Source organism: Eptatretus burgeri, chromosome 4 (assembly GCF_056783735.1).
Source record: "Eptatretus burgeri isolate ZD-2024b chromosome 4, Ebu_testis_v1, whole genome shotgun sequence".
Classification (NCBI taxonomy): domain Eukaryota; kingdom Metazoa; phylum Chordata; class Myxini; order Myxiniformes; family Myxinidae; genus Eptatretus; species Eptatretus burgeri.
Genome location: NC_140964.1, coordinates 134,624,383 through 134,647,084, shown reverse-complemented (window position 1 = coordinate 134,647,084; position 22,702 = coordinate 134,624,383). Strand labels below are relative to the sequence as shown.

Here is a 22,702-nt window from a genome sequence, read left to right as displayed (position 1 = left end):
CAGGAAAAACCATAAAGAGAGTAAATTTTAGGATAACTGATCAAGATAATCGTATGAATTCCTTCAATAGAGAAATTACCTCCATCAGAATTCACCTCCGTGAAGTTTTCCAATAAATAAATGCAATGATTAGTCAGGAAACACGAGAAGGGAAAATATAAAATAACTAATAAAGAGGGGGATGGGATGTATCTTTCACCATACTATAAGGGTGAAGGTATGTATCTTGGTAGAGGATACTATAAATCTAAGAGGCAACGAGGCATAGGACATCAATTTCGAAATAAAGGAGATGGGTAATTGATACATTCATGGGAATAGGTACAACTATTCTTAAACTTAAAGAACTAACAGGTTCAACTGCCTCTGCCATGGAAAAATTGTGGTGCTTTTAAAAGTACAAAAGATGCTCAAAAGGAATCCCATAAATAACAAGCAATCAAACAAATTAAAAAAATGCAAAACTCAATTGTCTCCCCAAGAAAGAAAGAAAATAATCCAAATATTAGGGGCAGTGTTTCAAAAGTTTTAATTTTTTTTATGAAATAAATACAAGAACGGAAGCAATTGATAGTATTGATGATTTAGATGATACCATTATCATCTCAAACTCCACTAAAAAGGAAGACTACTTCAAGGGAAATGCTATAACAGGAACAGACTGGAATACAAATGGAACCAACAGTTTTGAAATAAATATAATCAACAGACTTACTTGAATAATGCTGAAAGTTTCTTGTAATGTAAATTTACATTCACTATGGCTGGGAATAACACAAATGCCATCCTCGTAAATGATTTCTTGTGGAAAATGTTTGACAGCGTTCGTTTGTACATTGGAACTCAAGAAGTTGAAGCGGTTGATTATGTCTGCTACATCTGAAATGTTTAAATTTACACTATATACATTTAGCGATATAATGGGGAAGGGATCTGCTGAAGGTTTTATTCCTGATTTGGCAACTGGAGCAAACACAGACCCTGGCTATTGTCAAAGAAAGGCAATGTATAACAATGATACAAAAGCAAAAATAGTTTTACTGTGGCAATCTACCTTCAAGGTATATTTGGATTTTGTGATCGCAATAAAGTTCTGTATGGAACTGAAAATTAGATTTCAACTGCAAAGGAATGATAATGAAAATAGATTGCTTTTTGTGTTGCTAATGCTGTTGGTGCTCAGAATCAATTTATTATTGATGAAATTAGTTGGTATATTAGCGAATACTAGCCAAAACCCCGTCACAGACGGATTCCGTTCCATGAGCGCAATATGACAACCAGTGGCAGCTCTTGTAAGAGCCGGATCCCAGTCGATGTACTCCATGGCCTTACCTAATGAGGCCTACAAAATGGCCTTGTACACGACTTTTTTGTGTACACTACTCCTTGTGAATAAGTCCCGATTTGTGCACGTGTCTACTTTGACGTACAAACACCGTGTCAAAACTTCTCAGGTCACAGTACCGAGAAAAAACGTGACGCGACCGCTAGGAGCACAAAATTGGTCCTTCAGTTTTAATATACAGATAGATAGAAGATACAATGTTTCTTGTTACATTTTTTGTGTCAAATTCATATTCTGAGGTCGTCAGCATGTGCAGAAGAGGGTTTTACATTGCAGACGCTATTTTCGAGGATTGGAATTGCACCTCTCAGCGGTAACGGTCTGTCGACGACAGACGTAATAACGTCAGCGAATGATCGATGATGTCATGACGTCCTGACGCCTCTCAGCAGTGACTTCACACATCGCCATGTGAACGAATGTAAAACGAAAAGTGTTTATTCTGCTTCAGAGTTGAAGCTTGACTATTGCTACTATGTGCGATGCACTCTTACAGGTATGAAGTTTCTTTCAGTCCAGGTCACAGTACCGAGAAAAACGTGACGCGACCGCTCGGAGGAGCACAAAATTGGTCCTTCAGTATTAATGTATAGATACTCCTAATCTTAAAACAGAAGAGATGTTGAATAGAACACTGAACTCAAAGAAACCACTCAATGTATCATACCTGAAAAAAATGTCTGTTTAAAGACCTCAAAAGATGTTTTTATTCTGTTGAAAACTCTCTCAAACATTAATAATAACAAAAACGATCTCTTATAATGCTTCATCTTCCTCTTTCACACGTGTGGTACTCTTTACTGTATCAGAATGCACGACTCTTCTGCTATTTTAAAAGACTGCTCTCAATTCGAACTTTCCTTCATACCTTGCCTAAAAAATCCAACTGTTACAGCGTTTCTTCTCTCCATTCTCTGAATTCGCCTTTATTGCATCCCTCAAGAAATGTGTTTAATCGCATAACTGACCTAAAACTTAAAAAAACCCCAGTTTGCTATGAATGTTTGCTTTCCATCAACCATTCTTTTTTTCCAACTTCAGTGCCAACTCACACCTCTCACACCTCACTCTCAAAGCAACCATCCCACTCTTCTCTCTCCAAGCCTCCCTCTCACCTCTCTCAAAAACTCCCCCCTCACCTTTCTCCCACCAGTCATCCCCCTCACAAATCCTTCCCAAAGTTGCCCCCTCCCATCCACAAAGCTGCCTCCTTCCACCCGCTCTCACCTCCATCTCTTCACTCCACCTCCTCAAATCCTCAAATGCCTTCTTCCCCCTCTCTTGTTCCCCCTCTCCCCCAGCACCACAGAGCCTTTTCTCCTCCTCATTTGGCCCCCTCCCCGAGCTATTCTGCAATCCCCCACACTCTTTCAACAACACTCCTTAACTCCACCCCTCGTCCCTTGTCCTGCCCTCCCCCTCCCCCACCCCCTGCACCCAAAGCCTCCTCCCCTACCCCTTCATTAAGAGTATAGACCTCAAATATCCGGGGCCTTCGCGAAAACCTTTCAGATCTTTCTATACAGGTTGCCACTGACAAACCAGACATAATCTGCCTAACAGAAACTTTCCTCCCCCAAGACGTGTCTGACTCCCAAGTATCTCTCCCTGGTTACTCCCTCCTCCGGTTTGACAGACCTGAGCCTCGTACTGGTGGAGGAGTTGCTCTCTTCATCAAAGACTCCATTCCTCACTCTCCATGCACTGCTCTCACTCCCCCACACCCCCAGGAATATCTCTGGATACGGCTTCCCCTCAACTCCCACCTCATGTTTATATGTGTACTCTACCGTCCACCTAACAGTGATGACTCCATCTACACCTTACTATCTGAAAACATGGACCAACTTCTATCTTCTCATCCAAACTCTCTCTTCCTCATATGTGGCGACTTCAATTGTCGTCAGGCCAGTTGGCAAGGTGTGGGTACCTCTCTCACCTGTCATGGCACCTCAGCAAAAGCTTTCTGCGACTCATTGGGACTGACTCAATCGGTCAACTTCCCCACCCGGATCTCAACCAATGGTACTCCATCTCTTCTGGATCTGATTTTGACAAATTTACCTGACAATATCTGCTGCTCTTCCTCCGCTCCCATCGGTTCTTCTGATCACATCCTTGTCAAAGTGGACATCTCTCTGGCTATTATCAGAGAACCACCTGACCGCCGTCGAGTCTGGCATTTCACTCAAGCCGACTGACAGGGTCTCCAAGCAGCCATCAAACTTATAGACTGGTCTCCTATCACTACTTTCTCCAACATCAACTCATCCTGGGAATTCTTTCAAAGAAACTTGCTCTCCCTCATGCACAGATTTATCCCCTCTCGTCTTCAGTTGTCCTACCCTTCCGCCCGCCCTTGGTTCACTGAAGCTTGTGGTGAGGCAGTTGTCCTGAAACAACTTGCCTTTGCCTCATGGAAAGCAAACCCAACTGAGCGCAATCCCAGTTCCTTCCATAAAGCTCGGAACAAGTGTGTATATACCCTCAGGAGAGCCAGAAAACAACATCTCTCTCATCTTAAGTCTGAACTCTCAAACCTGTCTCCCTCCTCAAAATCCTGGTGGCATCTAATCAAATCTGTTTCTGGTGTATGTTCCCCCTCCATCCCCTCCCTCACCTCAAATGGCAGCACCGCTGATACCGCATGTAAAAAAGCTGAATGCCTAAACTCGGTGTTTGCAGCTAAATCGTGTGTCCAAAACCCATCACTTTCTCTACCCACCTTACCCAGTCGCACCCAACTGTCCCTGGACTCTGTGTCCTTTTCTCCTGACAAGGTGGAGAGCTTGTTGTCAAACCTCGACTCATATTCTACAACCGGTCCAGACGGCATCAGCCCAAGTGTCTTCAAAGCCTGCTCTTCTGCTCTTGCTCATCCTCTCTCTGTTCTATTCACCCTCTCATTTGCTCAAGGCCATCTGCCATCTGCTTGGAAATCAGCAAACATCACTGCCCTGCATAAAAAAGGTGCAAAAATAGATCCCTGCAACTACAGACCAATCAGCCTTCTCCCAATCATCAGCAAGGTTATGGAATCCATCATCGCTTCAGATATCAAATCCTTCCTCTTCTCCAATGGCTTGATTTCTGATCATCAATTTGGTTTCAGACCAGGTCACTCTACCCTGGATATGCTGCTTCTGCTCTCCCAACAATGGATGGAAGCCCTCAATGCCAGACAGGAAATCCAAACCGTATCCCTGGATATATCACGTGCTTTTGACACAGTCTGGCACCCTACACGACTCACCAAACTCTCTTCCCATGGTATTCAAGGCCATCTCCACTGATGGCTCGCAGACTTCCTCTCCTGTCGCAGTCAACGTGTGGCCCTCAATGGAGTTCTTTCATTCCCCCTTCCTGTCCAGGCTGGAGTTCCTCAAGGTAGTGTTCTGGGCCCCGTTCTTTTTCTGGTTTTCATCAATGATCTCTCCGACTCTCTGGAAAATCCTCTATATCTCTTTGCTGATGACTCCACCCTCTGCCGTACCATCTGTCATCCCTCAGACCGGCAAGCAACAGCTTCTTCATTCACTGCTGATCTGGATAAAATCAAAAACTGGTCCAACACGTGGAACATGTCTTTCAATCCGGACAAATCTCACACTCTCACTATGTCTCTTCGAAAGGACCGTTTGGAAACTCCCCCTCCCCCATCCACTTTCTCAATAATCCTCTGGAAGAAGTCCTTTCTTTCAAGCTTCTGGGTCTCACTATCTGCCATGACCTTTCTTGGGAAAGCCACATTTCAAACCTCGCCTCCAAAGCCAGTCGCCGACTGGGAATCCTCCGTCATGCAAGGTCCTTCCTCGGCCCACCGAGCTCCTGACCACTTTCAAAGCTTTTGTCCACAGCCTGATGGAGTACTGCTCTCCCCTCTGGGCTGGTGCTCCTGCCTCCCACCTTTCTCGACTTCACGCTGTAGAAACCAAGGCATTTCGGATCATTGGCATCTCCCGCAATGAGGCTGAGTCTTTGGGCCTCTCACTCAATCACCGCAGGTTGGTCGATGGTCTTTCTGTCTTCTACCGTCTCCTCTCCAGCCTCGCCCCCCCTGCTCTCTCTGCGATTTGTCCCCACCACATTTCCGCAGGGCGCTCAAGGTCCGCCAACAACCCCCTTCTGGTAGAACTACCAAAATCACGAATCACTGCTCACCTTCACTCTTTCATTCCTCTTTTTCCCCACGTTTGGAAATAAACTACCTCACTCTATTCATTCCCATTCTTCCCTCCAGGCCTTCAAAACAGCTGTTCACTACCACCTCTTATCATCCCCCATCCAAATCCTCAATCTTTTCTACCCCCAATAATCCACCCAAGCCCACCTCCTTCAAATTCCCTGCTTTCCTTCCTGAAAGTCCCTGTAATGTCCATCTTCTATTCCTCATGTTCCTCGTCCCATCCCTCTCCCTTCCACATATCTCCAAATGTCTCTGTTCCCCACTGTTTTGTCCTTCCCACTCCCTCCCCTCCTGTCTCATGCCCCCCCTTGATGTGCGTTGTGTGTTAGCTCTCACACGAGACTCCACAAGGTATACAAAAAACAATAAAAAAGGAATATCAAGAAATCCAGATGAATATATGTATGATATTCTACGGAGTGAAAGTGGTTCAAGGATCGTAAGGGATGAGGAAGGAGTTGAAGAAACTGAGGCAAGAGAGAAGGAGGCAAGAGAGAAGGAGGAGAGGGAGAAGGAGGCAAATGAGAAAAGAGAGAGGGAAGAAAGAGAGGGAGGAAAGAGAGAGAATGAATGAATAAAAAAATATGGAAACCAGTGAGATTAGAAAAAGATTGGAGGTATTACAGAAATTAAAAAAAATCAATCAACGCACTGAGGAGGAAAACAAAGAATTGACAAGTCTTGTAAAAATATATGCATCAAGAGTATTAACATCGATTTCAGGGAGAAGATTTAAACGAGAAAGTGGAGACAAAGAAGAGAAAGAAGGAAAATATTATATTATTGACGATGTTGGTGTAATTGACTGATTAAAGTTTTACATTTTTTTTTTCTTCTTCAATAAATGGAGGAGAGAGTGAAGACATTTCTAAGGATTCTTTATGTTTTAAAAATCAAGATTCAAATGTGCATGTTTGAAACTAAAAATGTTTTCGCCCTCTGAAGGAATATTTCTCATAAATAAATGAGTTATTGTCTCAAATGTAAAAAAAAAAACCCAACACAAAAATATCTCGCATGTTAAAAGTAAAAATAATATGATTATACAAAAAGGGATGTGTTCGGTGTGTGGCTCTAAAAATAGTAAATTCATCTCGAAACACAAATGTGGGGGAGATATACAAAAGTTGCAGTCTGCAGACTTGTGCTTTAGCATTGTTCTGCAGCTTGTTGCTTGTCATTTGAATTTTTCAAGGAAGGTCTTCGCATTTGCAACTGGTTGGTTTTACAGAGCCAAATCATAGTTTTCTGCAGCCTTGGTGTTTGCTCTTGTCATAGCCTTCACGTACAAAGAGAAATTCGTTTTTGATCACTATGTAACCAAAATTGATCATCACGTGCCAATATATATTCCCAATACCACAGACGGAGTACTTCTGCTATTAGGACTTTTCTTTATTCTGAAACCTTTGCCAAATTCAAGTTTCATAATAAACAGTTTTCTTTTTTCAACAATTTGAAAATAAGCACGTTCTCCTAAAACACCATATGATCAGCCACCCACAGAACTTCCACATAATGTAAATCATGTGACTTCACCATACGATGCATAGAACAGTCAAATTTATGCAATACTATCTGAAGTTAATATTGTGCAGCTACGTGCTCCCAAAATAATCTGCTTAAATCATCCCCCACCATGCCCCAAGTCCTCAACTCCCCCAGCTGCAAGTCCGCAACTCCTCCAGCCGCAAGGCGCAACTCCCCCAGCCGCATTTCCGCAACTCCCCCAGCCGCATGTCCGCCACTCCCCCAACCGCAAGTTCGCAACTCCCCCAGCTGCAAGTCCGCAACTCACCCAGCTGCAAGTCCGCAACTCCCCCAGCCGCAAGTCCGCAACTCCCCCCAGCCGCAAGTCCGCAACTCCCCCAGCCCCAAGTCCTCAACTCTCCCAGCCCCAAGTCCTCAACTTCCCAACCCCAAGTCCTCAACTCCCCAACCCCAAGTCCTCAACTCCCCAGCCCCAAGTCCTCAACATCTCCCTCCGCATGTCCTCAACTCCCCCAGCCGCAAGTCCTCAAATCCCCCCTTCACAAGTCCTCAACTCACCAAGCCGCAAGTCCGCAACTCCCCAACGCCAAGTCCTCAACTCCCTAACCCCAAGTCCTCAACTCCCCAGCCCCAAGTACTCAACTCCCCCCTCCGCATGTCCTCAACTCCCCCAGCCGCAAGTCCGCAACTCCTCAACTCCCCAGCCCCCAATCCTCAACTCCCTCAGCCCCAAGTCCTCAACTCCCTCGGCCCCAAGTCCTCAACTCCCTCAGCCCCAAGTCCCCAACTCCCCCAGCCCCAAGCCCTCCAATATCCCAGCCCCAAGTCCTCAACTCCCCAGCCCCAAGTCCTCAACTCCCCAGCCCCAAGTCCTCAACTCCCCAGCCCCAAGTCCTCAACTCCCCCTCCACATGTCCTCAACTCCCCAGCCGCAATTCCTCAACTCCCCCTTCACAAGTCCTCAACTCACTGAGCCGCAAGTCCGCAACCCCCAGCCGAAAGTCTGCCACTCCCCCAGCCAAAAGTCTGCAACTCCCCAGCCGCAAGTCTGCAACTCCCCCAGCCACAAGTCTGCAACTCCCCCAGCCCCATGTCCTCAACTCCCTCAGTCCCAAGTCCTCAACTCCCTCAGCCCCAAGTCCTCAACTCCCCCAGCCCCAAGTCCTCAATTCCCCTCGCCCAAAGTCCTCAACTCTCCCAGCCCCAAGTCCTCCACTCTCCCAGCGCCAAGTCCTCCACTCTCCCAGCCCCAAGTCCTCCACTCTCCCAGCCCCAAGTCCTCCACTCTCCCAGCCCCAAGTCCTCCACTCTCCCAGCCCCAAGTCCTCAACTCCCCAGCCGCAAGTCCTCAACTCCTCCCTTCGCAAGTCCTCAACTAACCCAGCTGCAAGTCCTCAACTCCCCCAGCCACAAGTCCTCAACTAATCCAGCCGCAAGCCCTCAACTAACCCAGCTGCAAGTCCTCAACTAACCCAGCCGCAAGTCCTCAACTGACCCAGCCGCAAGTCCTCAACTGACCCAGCCACAAGTCCTCAACTAACCCAGCCACAAGTCCTCAACTAACCCAGCCGCAACTCCTCAACTCCCCCATGTGTTTGCCCAAGAAGGATCATGGCTGATAGTGAGACCCAGGAGTTTGAGTGTGAACTCCATCAATAGAATTATTAAGAAAGTAGATGGGAGGGTTTGCCAGATGGTCCATTTGGAGAAATACAGTGGGTGTGTGAGATTTGTCAGGATTGAAAGACATATTACAAGTATGTGATCAGCTTGTGATTATTTTTTTCAGGGTCTGAAGAGAAATGGAAGAGGTTGCAGTCTGCCTGTCTGAAGGATGTCACGGCACAGGGCAGAGTGATCAGGAAATAGACAAAGGGGATTTTCCAGAGAGTCAGAGATATAATTGATAAAGATCAGGAAGAGGACTAGGAACAGAACACTGCCTTGGGGCACTCCAGCATTGACAGGGAGAGATGAAAAGGTTCCGGTGAGCGCCATACCTTGGCTATGTGAGTGGAGGAAGTCAGTTAGGCATGTGTGGAGTTGGCCTTGAATGTCTTAGGCAGAGAGGTTTGAGAGCAAAGCAGGATTCCACCAGTGCATCAAAAGCACTAGCTGTGTCAAGAGAGATGGCTGTGATCTCATGTCTGACATTAAAAGCCTCCATCCATTGTTGCGTAAGTAGAAGCAGCATGTCCAAGGCAAAGTAACCAGTTCTAAATCCAAATTGTTGATCAGAAATGAGGTTGTTGGAGAATAGGTGTTATTTTATGTCAACTGCGATGATGGATTCCATGACCTTGCTGATGATTGGAAGTAGGCTGGAGTTAAGGGGATCATCTTTTGCTCCTTTTTATGTAATGCAGTGATGTTAGCTGATTTCTGAGCAGATAGAAGATGACCTTGGGCAAATGATAGGGTAACAAGAAGCGAATACTTCGACATCGCGCAGCTGGGGTCAGTAAAAGTCTAGGTTAAGAATGATGAAACAATTTTGCAGTTATAAAATTTAATTGTAGACACGGTGAATTAGCATGCATGATGGGAAGAGTTGTGACATTGGACAAATTTCTATTTATAGTCCACAGATCAAAGGGACGTACGCGGCCATAAGTGTGACAGAAGACGTGACAGAAGACACAGGACAGAATAGCCAAGTATATAACAGCGCGATGTCGCCGTGCTGTAAAAAGGGTAGAAATGATGTGCAATTAAGAAAGTGTCCAGGAGCTGAGACCACTTTATTTGTCTTTGAGTGCAAAAGTTTGATTTGGTGTTTTAGGGGGAATAATGATTGGGGAATCCAATTATGCTTTTCTTAAAAGCGGCAACCCGGGCGATCGAGGTGAAAATTGCACATTTCTATGTGACCATTGCCCTCCCTCCCTTTTTCAACAAAATTATGGGGTAGGGCAAACCTAAATAGGCGTAACTCGATTTATTTATCATAGGATTACAAATTACCCCTATAATTGATTGTATCGAAACCCTCTTTCAGACGGTATGAACATTATCTCAATTAGGTCACTAATTCGGTCATCCATGGTCAAAACGTCACAAAATTCGGACTGCTGCAAATTGGTACAAAAAACGGAAAAATTCAACATAAAATCGATTCTTGATATGTATATATATATATATATATATATATATATATATATATATATATATATATATATATATATATATATATATATATATATATATATATATATATATATATGTATATATATATATATATATATATATATATATGTATATATATATATATATATATATATATATATATATATATATATATGTATATATATATATATGTATATATATATATATATGTATATATATATATATATATGTATATGTATATATATATATATGTATATATATATATATATATATGTATATGTATATATATATATATATATGTATATATATGTATATGTATATGTATATATATATATATATGTATATATATATATATATATATATATATGTATATATATATATATATATATATATATTTTGTATACCTTGTCGAGGCTCGAATGAGAGCTAACACACAACGCACAACAAGGGGGGCATGAGACAGGAGGGGAGGGAGTGGGAAGGACAAAATAGTGGGGAACAGAGACATTTGGAGATCTAAAATTTGTTAGATTTTCACACTCTAACAGTTTTATTTTTCAGAGGAAAGATGAAGAAACATTTTCAAATGTATTCGATAAATTCTAAAGTGTAAATCGCTTTATGCACCAAAAATTCTAAAGTCACAGTTGTAATGTAATTGTGGGCTACAGTACTGACAGTTTCCAGAAATGGGTATGGCAATCATCATCATAAAAACTTATAATGGTATGCCTATTCATCATGAGACCATAAATTAGCCCCTCAAAATGACTGAATTTGTACTTTGTTTTTACCTCTGCCACCGAAAGTGGAAGGAGGTTACGTTTTCACCCCCTGTCTTTCTGGTTGGTACTTGGCGAAAAAATTTTCACGAAGTATTTTGATCGCTTCCGTTTGTCTATCCGCTCACCTTTAATCACCTATAGGTCACAACTTTCTCAAATTTCTAACATCCTCAATTTTCATCCAATCGACTTGAAGTTTGAAAAGGATTTGCATATCAGGTGACTGAATTCAACCACCAATTATTTTTGAGGTCATCATACACTAAAAAGATCAAAATAGGCAAAATTTCTAAAATTGTCAATTTTCATCTGATTGACTTGAAATTTGAAAAGGATTTACACATCGTGTCAGTGGATTCAACCACCTATTATTTTTTAGGAAAGCATAGGCCAAAAGGTCAATATCTTAAGTGCAGTTTCTAAAATCCTCAATTTTCATCCAATCGACTTGAAATTTGAAGAGGGTTTGCATATCAGGTCACTGAATTCAAGCAGAAAATAATTTTGAGGCTAACATTGGCCAAAATGTCAACGTAGGCCAAATTTTATATATTTATATTTTTACTTAATCATTTGATTTTTTTTTTCTCAACAGAAAATTGTATTGGAGATACAAAATAAACGGTTCTGTTTCACCAAGTGTCTCTCGACGAGTGATTTCAAGTTTGCTGGCATGTTACTTGAGAAAATCAAAGATTTTTCAAGTATATATTGGTTGGTCGAGTGCGTTATTCTGTCTGTTTGTCTATCTGCATGTCAATCGCTTACAGGTCACAATTTCAAACGGATCTTCACGAAACTTTAGCACCTGCTAGAATTCGTCATAAGCAAGAATCATATTGTTTGAGGTCAAAAGGTCAACATTGGCCAAAGGTCAACCACTGTAAATTTTCTAAAATCCTCACTTTTCATCTGATTGACTTGAAAATTTAAGAGGATTTGTCGATCAGGTCACTGGATTCAACCACCAATTATTTTTATGGTCCAAATTTGTTTTTGGGATTTTGAAAAGTATTGTGCATGACGGGTTTCATGTTTGTTACTTGGCTTTTTTTGTCAAGTATGTTGATCGCCCCTGTTTGTTTGTGTGTTTGTCTTTGCGCTCGCCTCCAGCCCAAACCGCTCAACCAATCGTTCTGAAATGTTCAGAGATTAATGTCACCGACCCTGCAACGGTCCCGCATTGAAGTTTCGTAAAATTTGGTCGACACAAATTGTCTGCCTGTGGCCAATTGGCCAATTTGAGCAAAATTTTCTAAAATCCTCAAATTTCATCTGACTTGAAATTTGAACAGAATTTGCACATCAGGTCATTGAATTTAACCACCTATTACTTTTGAGGTTATCATGGATCAAAAGGTAAACATAGGCCTTTAAATCAACCCAAAACAGGCCAATCCAAAATAAAGGTCAACCCAAAATAGGCCAAATTTTAAAATCGTTTCTGAAATTGTCAATTTTGATCTGATGGACTAGAAATTTGAAGAACATTTGCATATCAGGTCACTGACTTCAATCACCTATTAATTTTGAGATGAATATAGGCCAAAAGGCCAATTTGGGCTGAATTTTCTAAAAGACTTGAAATTTGAAGAACATTTGCATATCAGGTCACCAAATTCAACTACCTATTAATTTGGAGGTCAACAAAGGCCAAAACGTAGACATAGATCAAAAGGTCAACAGGCCAAATTTGTAATTTTATTTTTAGACATATTTCTAATCTAAACATAGACCTCAATTTTAATCCAATTAACTTGAAATGTGAAGAGCATTTGCATATCAGGTCACTGAGAATTCAATCACCTACTAATTTTGCAGTAAACATAGGCCAAAAGGTCGACATCGAACAATAGGCCGATTTGGGCAAAATTTTCTAAAATCCTCAATTTTCATCTGATTGACTTGAAATTTGAACAGGATTTACATATCAGGTGAATGAATTCAACCAACTATTATTTTTATGGTAAACATAGGCAAAAAGGTCAAAAGACCAAAAGGTCAGCACAGGCCAAATTTCTAAAATCATCAATATTAATCCAATTAACTTGAAATTAGAAGAGCATTTGTGCGTCAGGTCACTGAATTCAACCACCTATTTATTTTGTGTTAAATATAGGCCAAAAGGTCAACATAGGCCAAAAGGCCAATAGGCCAAATTTTCCAAAAGCTTCAATTTTCATCTGATTGATTTGAAATTTGAAGAGCATTTTAATGTCAGGTCGCTGAATTCAACTACCAATTAATTTTAATGTCAAAATGTCAACACAGGCCTGATTTCTAAAATTGATAGATGGGGCCAAAAAACTAAATATATCACGATATCTCAAAAACTTTTGGATAAGTTATGACAAAACAAGGTGGATGAGTTGGACATGTGACAAGAACAAGCGGATTGGAAATTGCTTTGGATCCACTCCATCAGTGGGATACAAAATATGAACTGTTCCACCTGGCAGAGGTATGCGCTCTACCGAGTGCCATTCTACTTTGTGCTGTTTTGCCAAGTTGTCACTCTGAATGATTTTTCATTGTCTGTGTGTTTGTTTGTGTGCAGGATATCTCACTGAGAGATATCCAAAATCAATATGAGGCCCCACGAGGAGGAGTGATATAAGCGACATTTTTTTTAATGATATGATGATGATAGGCTCGGATGATAGGGTAAGGGTTAAAATAGTGCTATATGGCATTAACTCCAAAATGGCCGATGTATCCCTTACATCACTCCTCCTCGCGGTGCCTCATATGTAACACGATATCTCAAAAAGTTGTGTATGGATTCAGATGAAACTTAGTGAACAGGTTGGGTGTGTGACAAGGCCAAATTGATTTGATTGTGGTGAAGCTCTGAATCCAGATCCGGGTGTGAATTTTTTTTAATTCTGAAAGTGATTGTTCACCATTGAGAGATGTGGCTAAAAACGAGATATACAGTAGCATGATATTTCAAAAAATTATTGGCCACCACATGTTCTACTGGATCAGACATTGCGGGGCAGAGGTATGCGCTCTTCAGAGTGCTCTTCCAGTTAATTATATAACACACCAGTACACAAACCTACACAAAAGTCCTGGTGAGGGTCTGCAATCTCTGATTGCACTTTTTCTTGTTTCTATTTGCCATACTCCATTACCAAAAGAAATTATGCAGTCTACAAATAACATTAAAATCACTTGAGAATTTATGGTGTGTAAAGCTATTTACATGGGTCCAAGGCAAATGAAAATGTTTCTTGGTCTTTCCTCTAACGAATAAAGCTGTTAGAATCGTGAAAATATCAATAATCCATTTTATGTTGAATTCTTCCCATGTATTATACCAATTTTCAGTAGTGTCCGAATTTCGTGACTTCATTAACCTTGAGTGACCAAATGAGCAAATACAACCTGACGCTTTACTGATGGGAGTATGAAGGGGGGAAGGGAGGAAGGGGGGAGGGAGGAAGGAAGGAGAGAAAGGGGGGACGGAGGGATGGAGAGAAGAGGGAGAGGAGGGAGGAAAAAAAAGAGGAAGGGAGGGGCAGAGGGGAGGGAGAGAGGGATGGGGGAGCTAGGAGGGGTGAGGAAAGGGGGAGCTAGGAATGGGGGAAGAGCAAGGGAAGGGGGGTTGGGGATAGTGATGCCTTTCGAAACATCGCTATACACTCCTGGAGGGGGTTGGGTGTGAGGAAGATGGGGAGAGAGGAGGGGGAGGAAGTGGGGTGGGGGTTTGGGAGGAGGTAAATGTGAGAAGAGTGGGTCACGACTTGTATTTGTTAGTGGGACTTGTGGAAGAAAGGGGGGGAGGGGTACTATAGGATTGAACGAAATGGGGTATAAAAAAACATTAATTTTCATTCATGCACTACCTTGAAGTTCCCTGAGCATGGATGTAAAGTTTGGGGTCGCAAGGTTTCAGAGTTTTGGAGTTATGGAGATGATGGATGGACAGACTGTCAGCCGGGCACACACTGACATTTATTTGGGTAGATTTACATTGTGATTATATTGTCTGAAAGAGGGTTTAGATACGATCAATTAGAAGGGTAAGTTGTAATACTGTGACAAAAATCAATTGAGTCATGCCAATTTATGGTTGCCCTACTCCATAATTTTGTTGAAAAAGCAGGGGCCATGCTCACATCGAAATCTACAATTTTCACCAAGATCACCTGGGTTGCGGCTTGTAAGACAAGCATATTTGAATTCCCCAGACATTATTCCCCAGAATTCCCCAGACAAAACACCTAACCAAACCTTTTCACTCAAAAACTCAGCTTCTGGACTACAAGAGGAGCAGAGCAGGTTTTCAGGACAGGTGAGAGTGAGAGTCTGAACCGATTCCAAAGGTTATGGAATCCATTGTGTTTGCTTCAAAATCTTGCATCCCCAACCCCTCTCTCTCCCTGCACCCACCTTACCCAGTCGAAACCAACTGCTCCTGGATTCTGTGTCTTTTGCACCTGAGAAGTTGTAAAACTTTCTCACAACCCTTGATTCTGACCACGCAAATGCACCAGATGGCATCAGCTCATGTATCCTAAAAACCTGCTCTGCTACTCTTGCACTTCTTCTCTCTGTCCTTTTCACCATATCTTTTACCATAGGTAATCTTCCATCTGCTTGGAAATCAGCCAACATCACATAAAAGAAAGCTGTGAAAATGGATCCCCTTAATGACAAACCATTCAGGGTACTCCCAATTATCAGCAAGGTCATGGAATCCGTCATCGCAGTTGACATAAAATTATACTTTTTCTCCAACAGCCTCATCTCAAATCATCAATTTGGATTCAGACAATGTCACTCGACCTTGGACATGATGCGTTTACTCTCCGAACAACGGTTGGAGGCCTTCATATTATAAATGATATCAGGGCCATCTCTCTGAGCATATTTTGAGATTTCAATATGGTCTGGCATCCCGCATTGCTCTCCAAATTGTCTGCCCATAAAATGAAAGGCCAACTCCACTCTTGGATTACTGACTTACCTCCACTCTCATAGCCAACATGTGGCTTTCAATTGAACCCTTTCTTCTCCTTTCTCTGTCAAAGCTGGAGTACCCCTAACGTAGTGTTCTCAGCCCAATCTTATGCCTAATCTTCATCAATGATTTCACTGATTGAAAAATCCTCATTACCTCCACCACCAAAAGTGAAAGAGGTTATGTTTTCGCCCCTCTCTGTCTGTCTGTGTACAGGATATCTCAAAAAGTTGTGTACGGATCCGGATGAAATTTGGTGGGCAGGTTGGGTGTGTGGCAAGGACAAACCGATTCGATTTCGGTGAAGACATAGATCCGGATCCAACTACGAGAATTTTTTAAGCGTTTATTCACCATTGAGAGATTGGGCCAAAAACGATATATAGCATGATATTTCAAAAATGTAATGGGCACGATATGTTCTCGTGAATCAGGCATTACATGGTGGAGGTATGCGATTGAGCGATTGCCCTTATAGTTATGCCTTTGCTGATGACTCCAGTCTCTGCCATGACATCCCTCATCTTTCTGACAGACAGCAGCCTCCTCCCTCTCTTCAGACCTTGATAAAAAATCACAAACTGGTCAAACATCGATCTCTGCCCTTCCCTCCATCCCAGGACAGCAACACAAACCATGTGATTTCTCAACAACCCTCTTGAAGACATTCAGTCACTCAAACTCTTTGGTCTCACTCTCAGCCATGATGTTTCTTGGGCAAGTCACATTTCAAAGTTGGCCTCCAAAATCAGACTGGATATCCTCCATCAAGCAAAGTGCTTCCTTGGCACACCTGAGCTCCTATCCACCTACAAGGCTTTCATCCACAGCTTAATGGAGTACTTCTCTCCCATCTGGGCTGGCTCCCCGGCTCACATCTTGCTCAGCTTGATGCCATGGAAACCAAGGCTTCCAGGATCATTGGAATCTCACAAGATAAAGTTGAGTATACAGGTCTATCACTTCGCCACCGCCAACAGGTCGATGGTCTCTATCTTCTTCAGACTCATTTCTGGCATTGCACCCTCCGCCCTCTCCGTGCTTCCTCTCTTCCAGGTATGTGCAGGATGCACGCAGTCTACTAGCAACCCCATCAGAGTGAAACTATCAAAATCCAGAACCACTGCTAACCTCCACTCGTGTATTCCTCCTTTTCCCACCTGTGGAACCACATTCCACACTTCAATCTGATTCTTCCCTCCAGGTCTTCAAGACCTCTCTTCACCACCATCTCAAGTCATCACCTATCCAAAAACATGATCTTTTCTACACCCATTATACAATCCCCTACAACTTCCAAAATTTTGCTTACGTATCCATATTTGTATCCCCCCACTTTGTCCCCTACTTCTCATCATTACCTGCATCCCTTATTTGGTAGTCTCCGTATATTTTTTTCCCCTCTGCCCTGCTGTTGGTGTTTCCCATTTCTACTGCTATTCCCTTTATGTTGTGCCCTGATCTGTTCGGTGTCCAAGCTCTTTCACGAGCCTAGACCATGCATATATATATATATATATATATATATATATATATATATATATATATATATATATATATATATATATATATATATATACAGATCTTCAATGTGGATGAAACAGGACTTTTTTGGAAGAAAATGCCCGAAAGGTCCTACATACACAAATAAACTAAAATAAGGCCCGGTTTCAAGGCTTTTAAGGACAGGGTCACGTTGTTGCTAGAAGGTTATGTCGCAGGGTTCAAGTTAAAGCCTTTCCTCATCTATCGCTCCGAGAACCCACGTGCATTGAAGCAGGTTAGTAAACACACGCTGCCCGTTTACTATCGTGCAAATGACAAGGCATGGATGATGCAAGCTTTATTTGAGGATTGGTTCATCAACTGCTTCATACCCTCGGTCAAGCATTATTGTCTGGAAAAGGGCGTTCCCTTTAAAATTATCCTCCTGCTTCATAATGCCCCAGGCCACCCCCAGCATCTTGATGATCTACACCTGGATGTAAAGGTAGTGTGTCTGCCTAAAAACACGACTGCTATCCTACAGCCAATGGACCAGGGGGCTATAGCTACGTTCAAAGCGTACTATTTGCGCACAACTTTTTCCAAAGCTGTAGCAGCAACAGAAAGTGATGAAGTAACCCTTCGTGATTTTTGGAAATCATACAACATTTTACACTGCATAAAGAACATTGGATCAGCTTGGGAGGGAGTGACAGAAAAGTGTATGCAAGGCATATGGAAAAAATGCCTAAAACGTTTCGTGAAAAAATTTTGAAGGGTTTGACAAAGACGAACATGTCGGTCATAAATAAAAAAAATTGTGGAACTTGCTAACGTGCTTAATTTAGATTTGAAGTGGAAGATATTTAAGAACTAGAACGGGCACTCAGTAGAGCGCATACCTTCGCCAACGCTACATTCCCCCCCCCCCCCAGAAACCGTTGATTGTGAGGGTATTTAATCCCAGACCACATCTGCCATCTCATATGTGTTATGATGGCTTAAAAACATTAAATTTCCTGCTGTTTGACACTGATTCACGTACATTGTACAATTTCTGTATGAACTCCCTGACCTTTTTGGGTGTTGGTGTCCAGTCAATCTGATGACAACTGGTCACATTATAAGAAATAAGTTCAGTGACATCCCCCCCCCCCCCCAAATGCTTTAAACTCACCAATAAAGTCACTTTCAAATATTGCACATCACAGGATAGGGAATTTAATTCTAAACATTTTGAATCTACTTGCATGCAAATTGTATAAGAATTGACCGCGTTATGATAATAAAGGTCGTTGACCCGCCTGACCTTTGACCCAAACCACAAACAAAGGTAATGACGTCAGTAGGGTAAGAATACTGATTCTGGCTCACTTTTCCCCATGTAAATGAATGGGGGATTTTCAGCGATTCATATTTTTTTCCCTAAAAATAAACCCCCTTTTTATCCCAAGGTATATTTATTTGTCTCCCCTTTTAACCTGGAGGTTGAACCTCATTGAATTGAACACCTGGGGGTTGAACAGCTCACTCATTGAACCTATAAAGATTTGTTCATTCTCAAATTCCTTCAATAGTTTAATTTTCTTTGCACAATAATCCCCATCTAAAATATTGACAAACAAAACATTTGAATCTTTATATTTTTTAAGATACCCCATTTGTGCCATTACGAAATGATAAACTTCTCTTAATGCTCTTGTTTGACCACCTCCTGAGCCACAGGTTATTTTTTGTTAAGCCCCGCCCACTTTTCTTTAAGCCCCGCCCACTTTTGTTAAGCCCCGCCCACTTTCCACAAGGTATTCAATAAGCCCCGCCCACTTTTGCTAAGCCCCGCCCACTTTTGCTAAGCTCCACCCACTTTTCATAAGGTATTTTTTCTAAGCCACGCCCACTTTTCCTAAGCCCCGCCCACTTTTGCTAAGCTCCGCCCACTTTTCATGAGGTTTTTTTCTAAGCCACGCCCACTTTTCCTAAGCCCCGCCCACTTTTGCTAAGCTCCGCCCACTTTTCATAAGGTATTTTTTCTAAGCCACGCCCACTTTTCCTAAGCTCCGCCTACTTTTGCTAAGCCCCGCCCACTCTTACATCATTTCCAGTTCATCTCTGACTCACAAAGAAATCACTAGAAAATTACAGGATGTTATGGTTTTGAAAAATTTCCCAATGAAGGCTTGCCTAGGCTTGCCCAGGGAATTTCCAAAGGAAACCACACCCACCAGTCTTTCTCTATAAAAGCTTCAAACCCAGGCTCCATTTTAAACATTTGTTTTTGCTGGCAATGGTGTTCTGTGTGCTTGTCTCGAACTCTCTGTCTTGTATGGAACTAAACCTTCAAGTTGATGAACTGGATTCAAACCTCTTATCTATTGAGGTAAGATTTTTTATTTTCCTATTTTCAAACTTTGATTGAAGCATACTCATTTAATAATTAAATAACTTAATTAATACATTATTATTTTCTCTCACAGGAAATTGTGTCTGAAATACGAAATGAAAATACTGCTTTTGCTACAACTTGGGGCGAAATTGTTGGCTTGGTTGAAGACCTTATGAGCGACCAAGACCCACAGAACGAGTTCGTCCTTGATGACCCAACCAAAGAGTTATACCTTGGAGACCAGCAAAATCCTGAAAAAGAGTTTTACAGCAATAGTACTCATTGTGAGTTATCAAGACAATACCCACTGAACAAGTTATACCTTGATGAGCCAGAATACAAGTTTTACCTTGGAGACTCACAAATTTTGAAAAAATCAAGAAATGAGTTCTGCCTTGATGGTTTAAATAACTACCTTGGAGACTCAGGAAAAGGGTTCTGCCAAGATGGTTCTAAATATGGGGCCTACCTTGGAGACTCACAAATTTTGAAAAAATCAGTAAATGAGTTCTGCATTGATGGTTTAAATAACTACCTTGGAGACTCAGGAAAAGGGTTCTGTCAAGATGGTTCTAAATATGGGGCCTACCTTGGAGACTCACAAATTTTGAAAAAATCAGTAAATGAGTTCTGCCTTGATGGTTTAAATAACTACCTTGGAGACTCAGGAAAAGGGTTCTGCCAAGATGGTTCTAAATATGGGTCCTACCTTGGAGACTCACAAATTTTGAAAAAATCAGTAAATGAGTTCTGCCTTGATGGTTTAAATAACTACCTTGGAGACTCAGGAAAAGGGTTCTGCCAAGATGGTTCTAAATATGGGTCCTACCTTGGAGACTCACAAATTTTGAAAAATTCAGTAAATGAGTTATCCTTAAGAGACTTTGTAAGTTGGTTTTACTTTGAATACTTGAAATGTGGGTTCTGGATTGATAACTCACAATGTGATACATATCTTGGAAACTCAACGGGAATGTGGTTATACCTTGAAGACTTGGAAAGTTGGGTTTATGTTGGACACTTGAAACTTTTTTGGGGGCTTTTATTTATTTATTTATTTATTTATTTATTATTATTATTATTTTATTTATTTATATTTTGGAGACTTTTGGAGTTGCTATCACTCTTTGGGATCTAAACCTATCAAGAAAGTTCTTACTCCCTCTTTCTATGTCATCAAACCTGAAAGCCTTAAAAGACAGAATTGGAAGAAGAGAAAAAAAAAAAAAAACGTAAAATATATATATATATATATATATATATATATATATATATATATATATATATATATATATATATATATATATATATATATAGGTGGAAATCTCATTTTGAAAAAGACTGTGTTGGGTGAGGATTGAGTTGGGGTTGAGATTTTGAATGTGAGGGTTGGGGTTGAGATTTTGAATGTGAGGGTTGGGACACACACACACATACACATCAACAAACAAAAGTTAAGCCTTGACTATTCAGTTGAGGATTCTGTGTTTGGGGTTCACAGATCTAAGAACGTCCCCCTTGACACACATTATATACTGTTATACACCTCGGACTTGGCCCTCGAGTGTCCACAACGGTGTATAGTAGGAGGGAGTGAAGCGCCAACCTATTGCTCCCATTACACACACACACACACACACACACACACACACACACACAAACAAAAGTTAAACCTTGACTATTCAGTTGAGGATTCTGTGTTTGGGGTTCACAGATCTAAGAACGTCCCCCTTGACACACATTATATACTGTAATACACCTCGGACTTGTCCCTCTAGTGTCCACAAAGGTGTATTATCTGCTTAGTTTTGTCTTTTGTAATTCCTGTGAATAAAATGAACCTAAAATCTCTTCCCCTTCCAAATCATATATTTTATAAGTCCAAGGAACTGTATCTATTACATCAACAATTTTAAAAAGTTCTTTCGTCCATCGTTCAGTAAAACCCTTTTCAAAATGAGATTTCCACCTATATATTCTTACGATATCACCAACTTTGAACTTAGGTTTTCTGACATTAATCTCTTTTTCATATTTTAATTTTGTAAATGTTTCTGATGGCTTCATATTCGTTGACGTGTGAATCGTGTCATTATACTTATCCACAATATCCTGAATAAAAGATGACCATTGTTGTGAACCGAGTTGTGTGAATTTTTTATATAGTCTCTCTTTTAAGGTACGATTAAAACGTTCAACAACAACTGCCTTCCCTTCATTAAAGGTACTGTATAATGTAATACTGTTATTTTTTAGAAAATTCATAAATGTCTTGTTATAAAACTCTCTACCCTCATCAGTCCACAATTTCTTAGGTTTTCTCTTACTTTTATTAAATATCTGTTGAAAAGCTAACATAAGAGTATTACCTGTTTTGTTTTTTAAAGGGACAACCCACGCATATCTACTCCTCAAATCAATAACGGTTAAAGCATATTTGTACCCCTTATCATTATTGAGTTCAATCAAATCCGCAGACCAGATATAATCAACTTCCTTGGAATAAACTTTCCTTCTCTGAAACTTTGTGAATATTGGTTTATGTAATTCATCAGCTAATTGCTCTTCAGTCTTAATGGCATCATTAGAGCCTATAAGTTTTTTGAATTTCCAAGTCCAAGTTTCAATTTAGCACTAATCATCTTCTTCACGATGAACCTATCAACTTTTTCTCTCAAGGTTGGATTTTGTATCAGAGACAAATTATACAACATTTCTCTATCGGCTTCATGCTTTTCTTCCAACGTTGTGGTATTCCCATAATCAATATCGTGTCTCATGCACACTTCATCAACTCTATTGATTGGTTTACTCCAGGATTTAGGATTGTCTGCCTCATCTAATCTTTTATCTAAGTTTGTGCCTGGACCACAGAAAAAATACCCTGGAAGATGTAATTCCCCTGGTATTCCAGTAGTTGTAAATTTAC

At 41.2% G+C, this 22,702-nt stretch overlaps 1 protein-coding gene across 1 annotated transcript; it reads left to right on the top strand.

Annotated features, from left to right (window-relative positions):
- Nucleotides 1-18,742: 18,742 nt before the first annotated feature.
- On the top strand, nucleotides 18,743-21,913 carry LOC147029168 (uncharacterized). The gene is made up of 2 exons (XM_085880094.1): nucleotides 18,743-19,767; nucleotides 19,865-21,913. The coding sequence occupies exons 1-2, from the start codon at nucleotides 19,675-19,677 to the stop codon at nucleotides 20,909-20,911; spliced, it is 1,140 nt and encodes a 379-aa protein (XP_085736220.1). The 5' UTR covers nucleotides 18,743-19,674; the 3' UTR covers nucleotides 20,912-21,913.
- The last annotated feature ends 789 nt before the right edge of the window (nucleotides 21,914-22,702 follow it).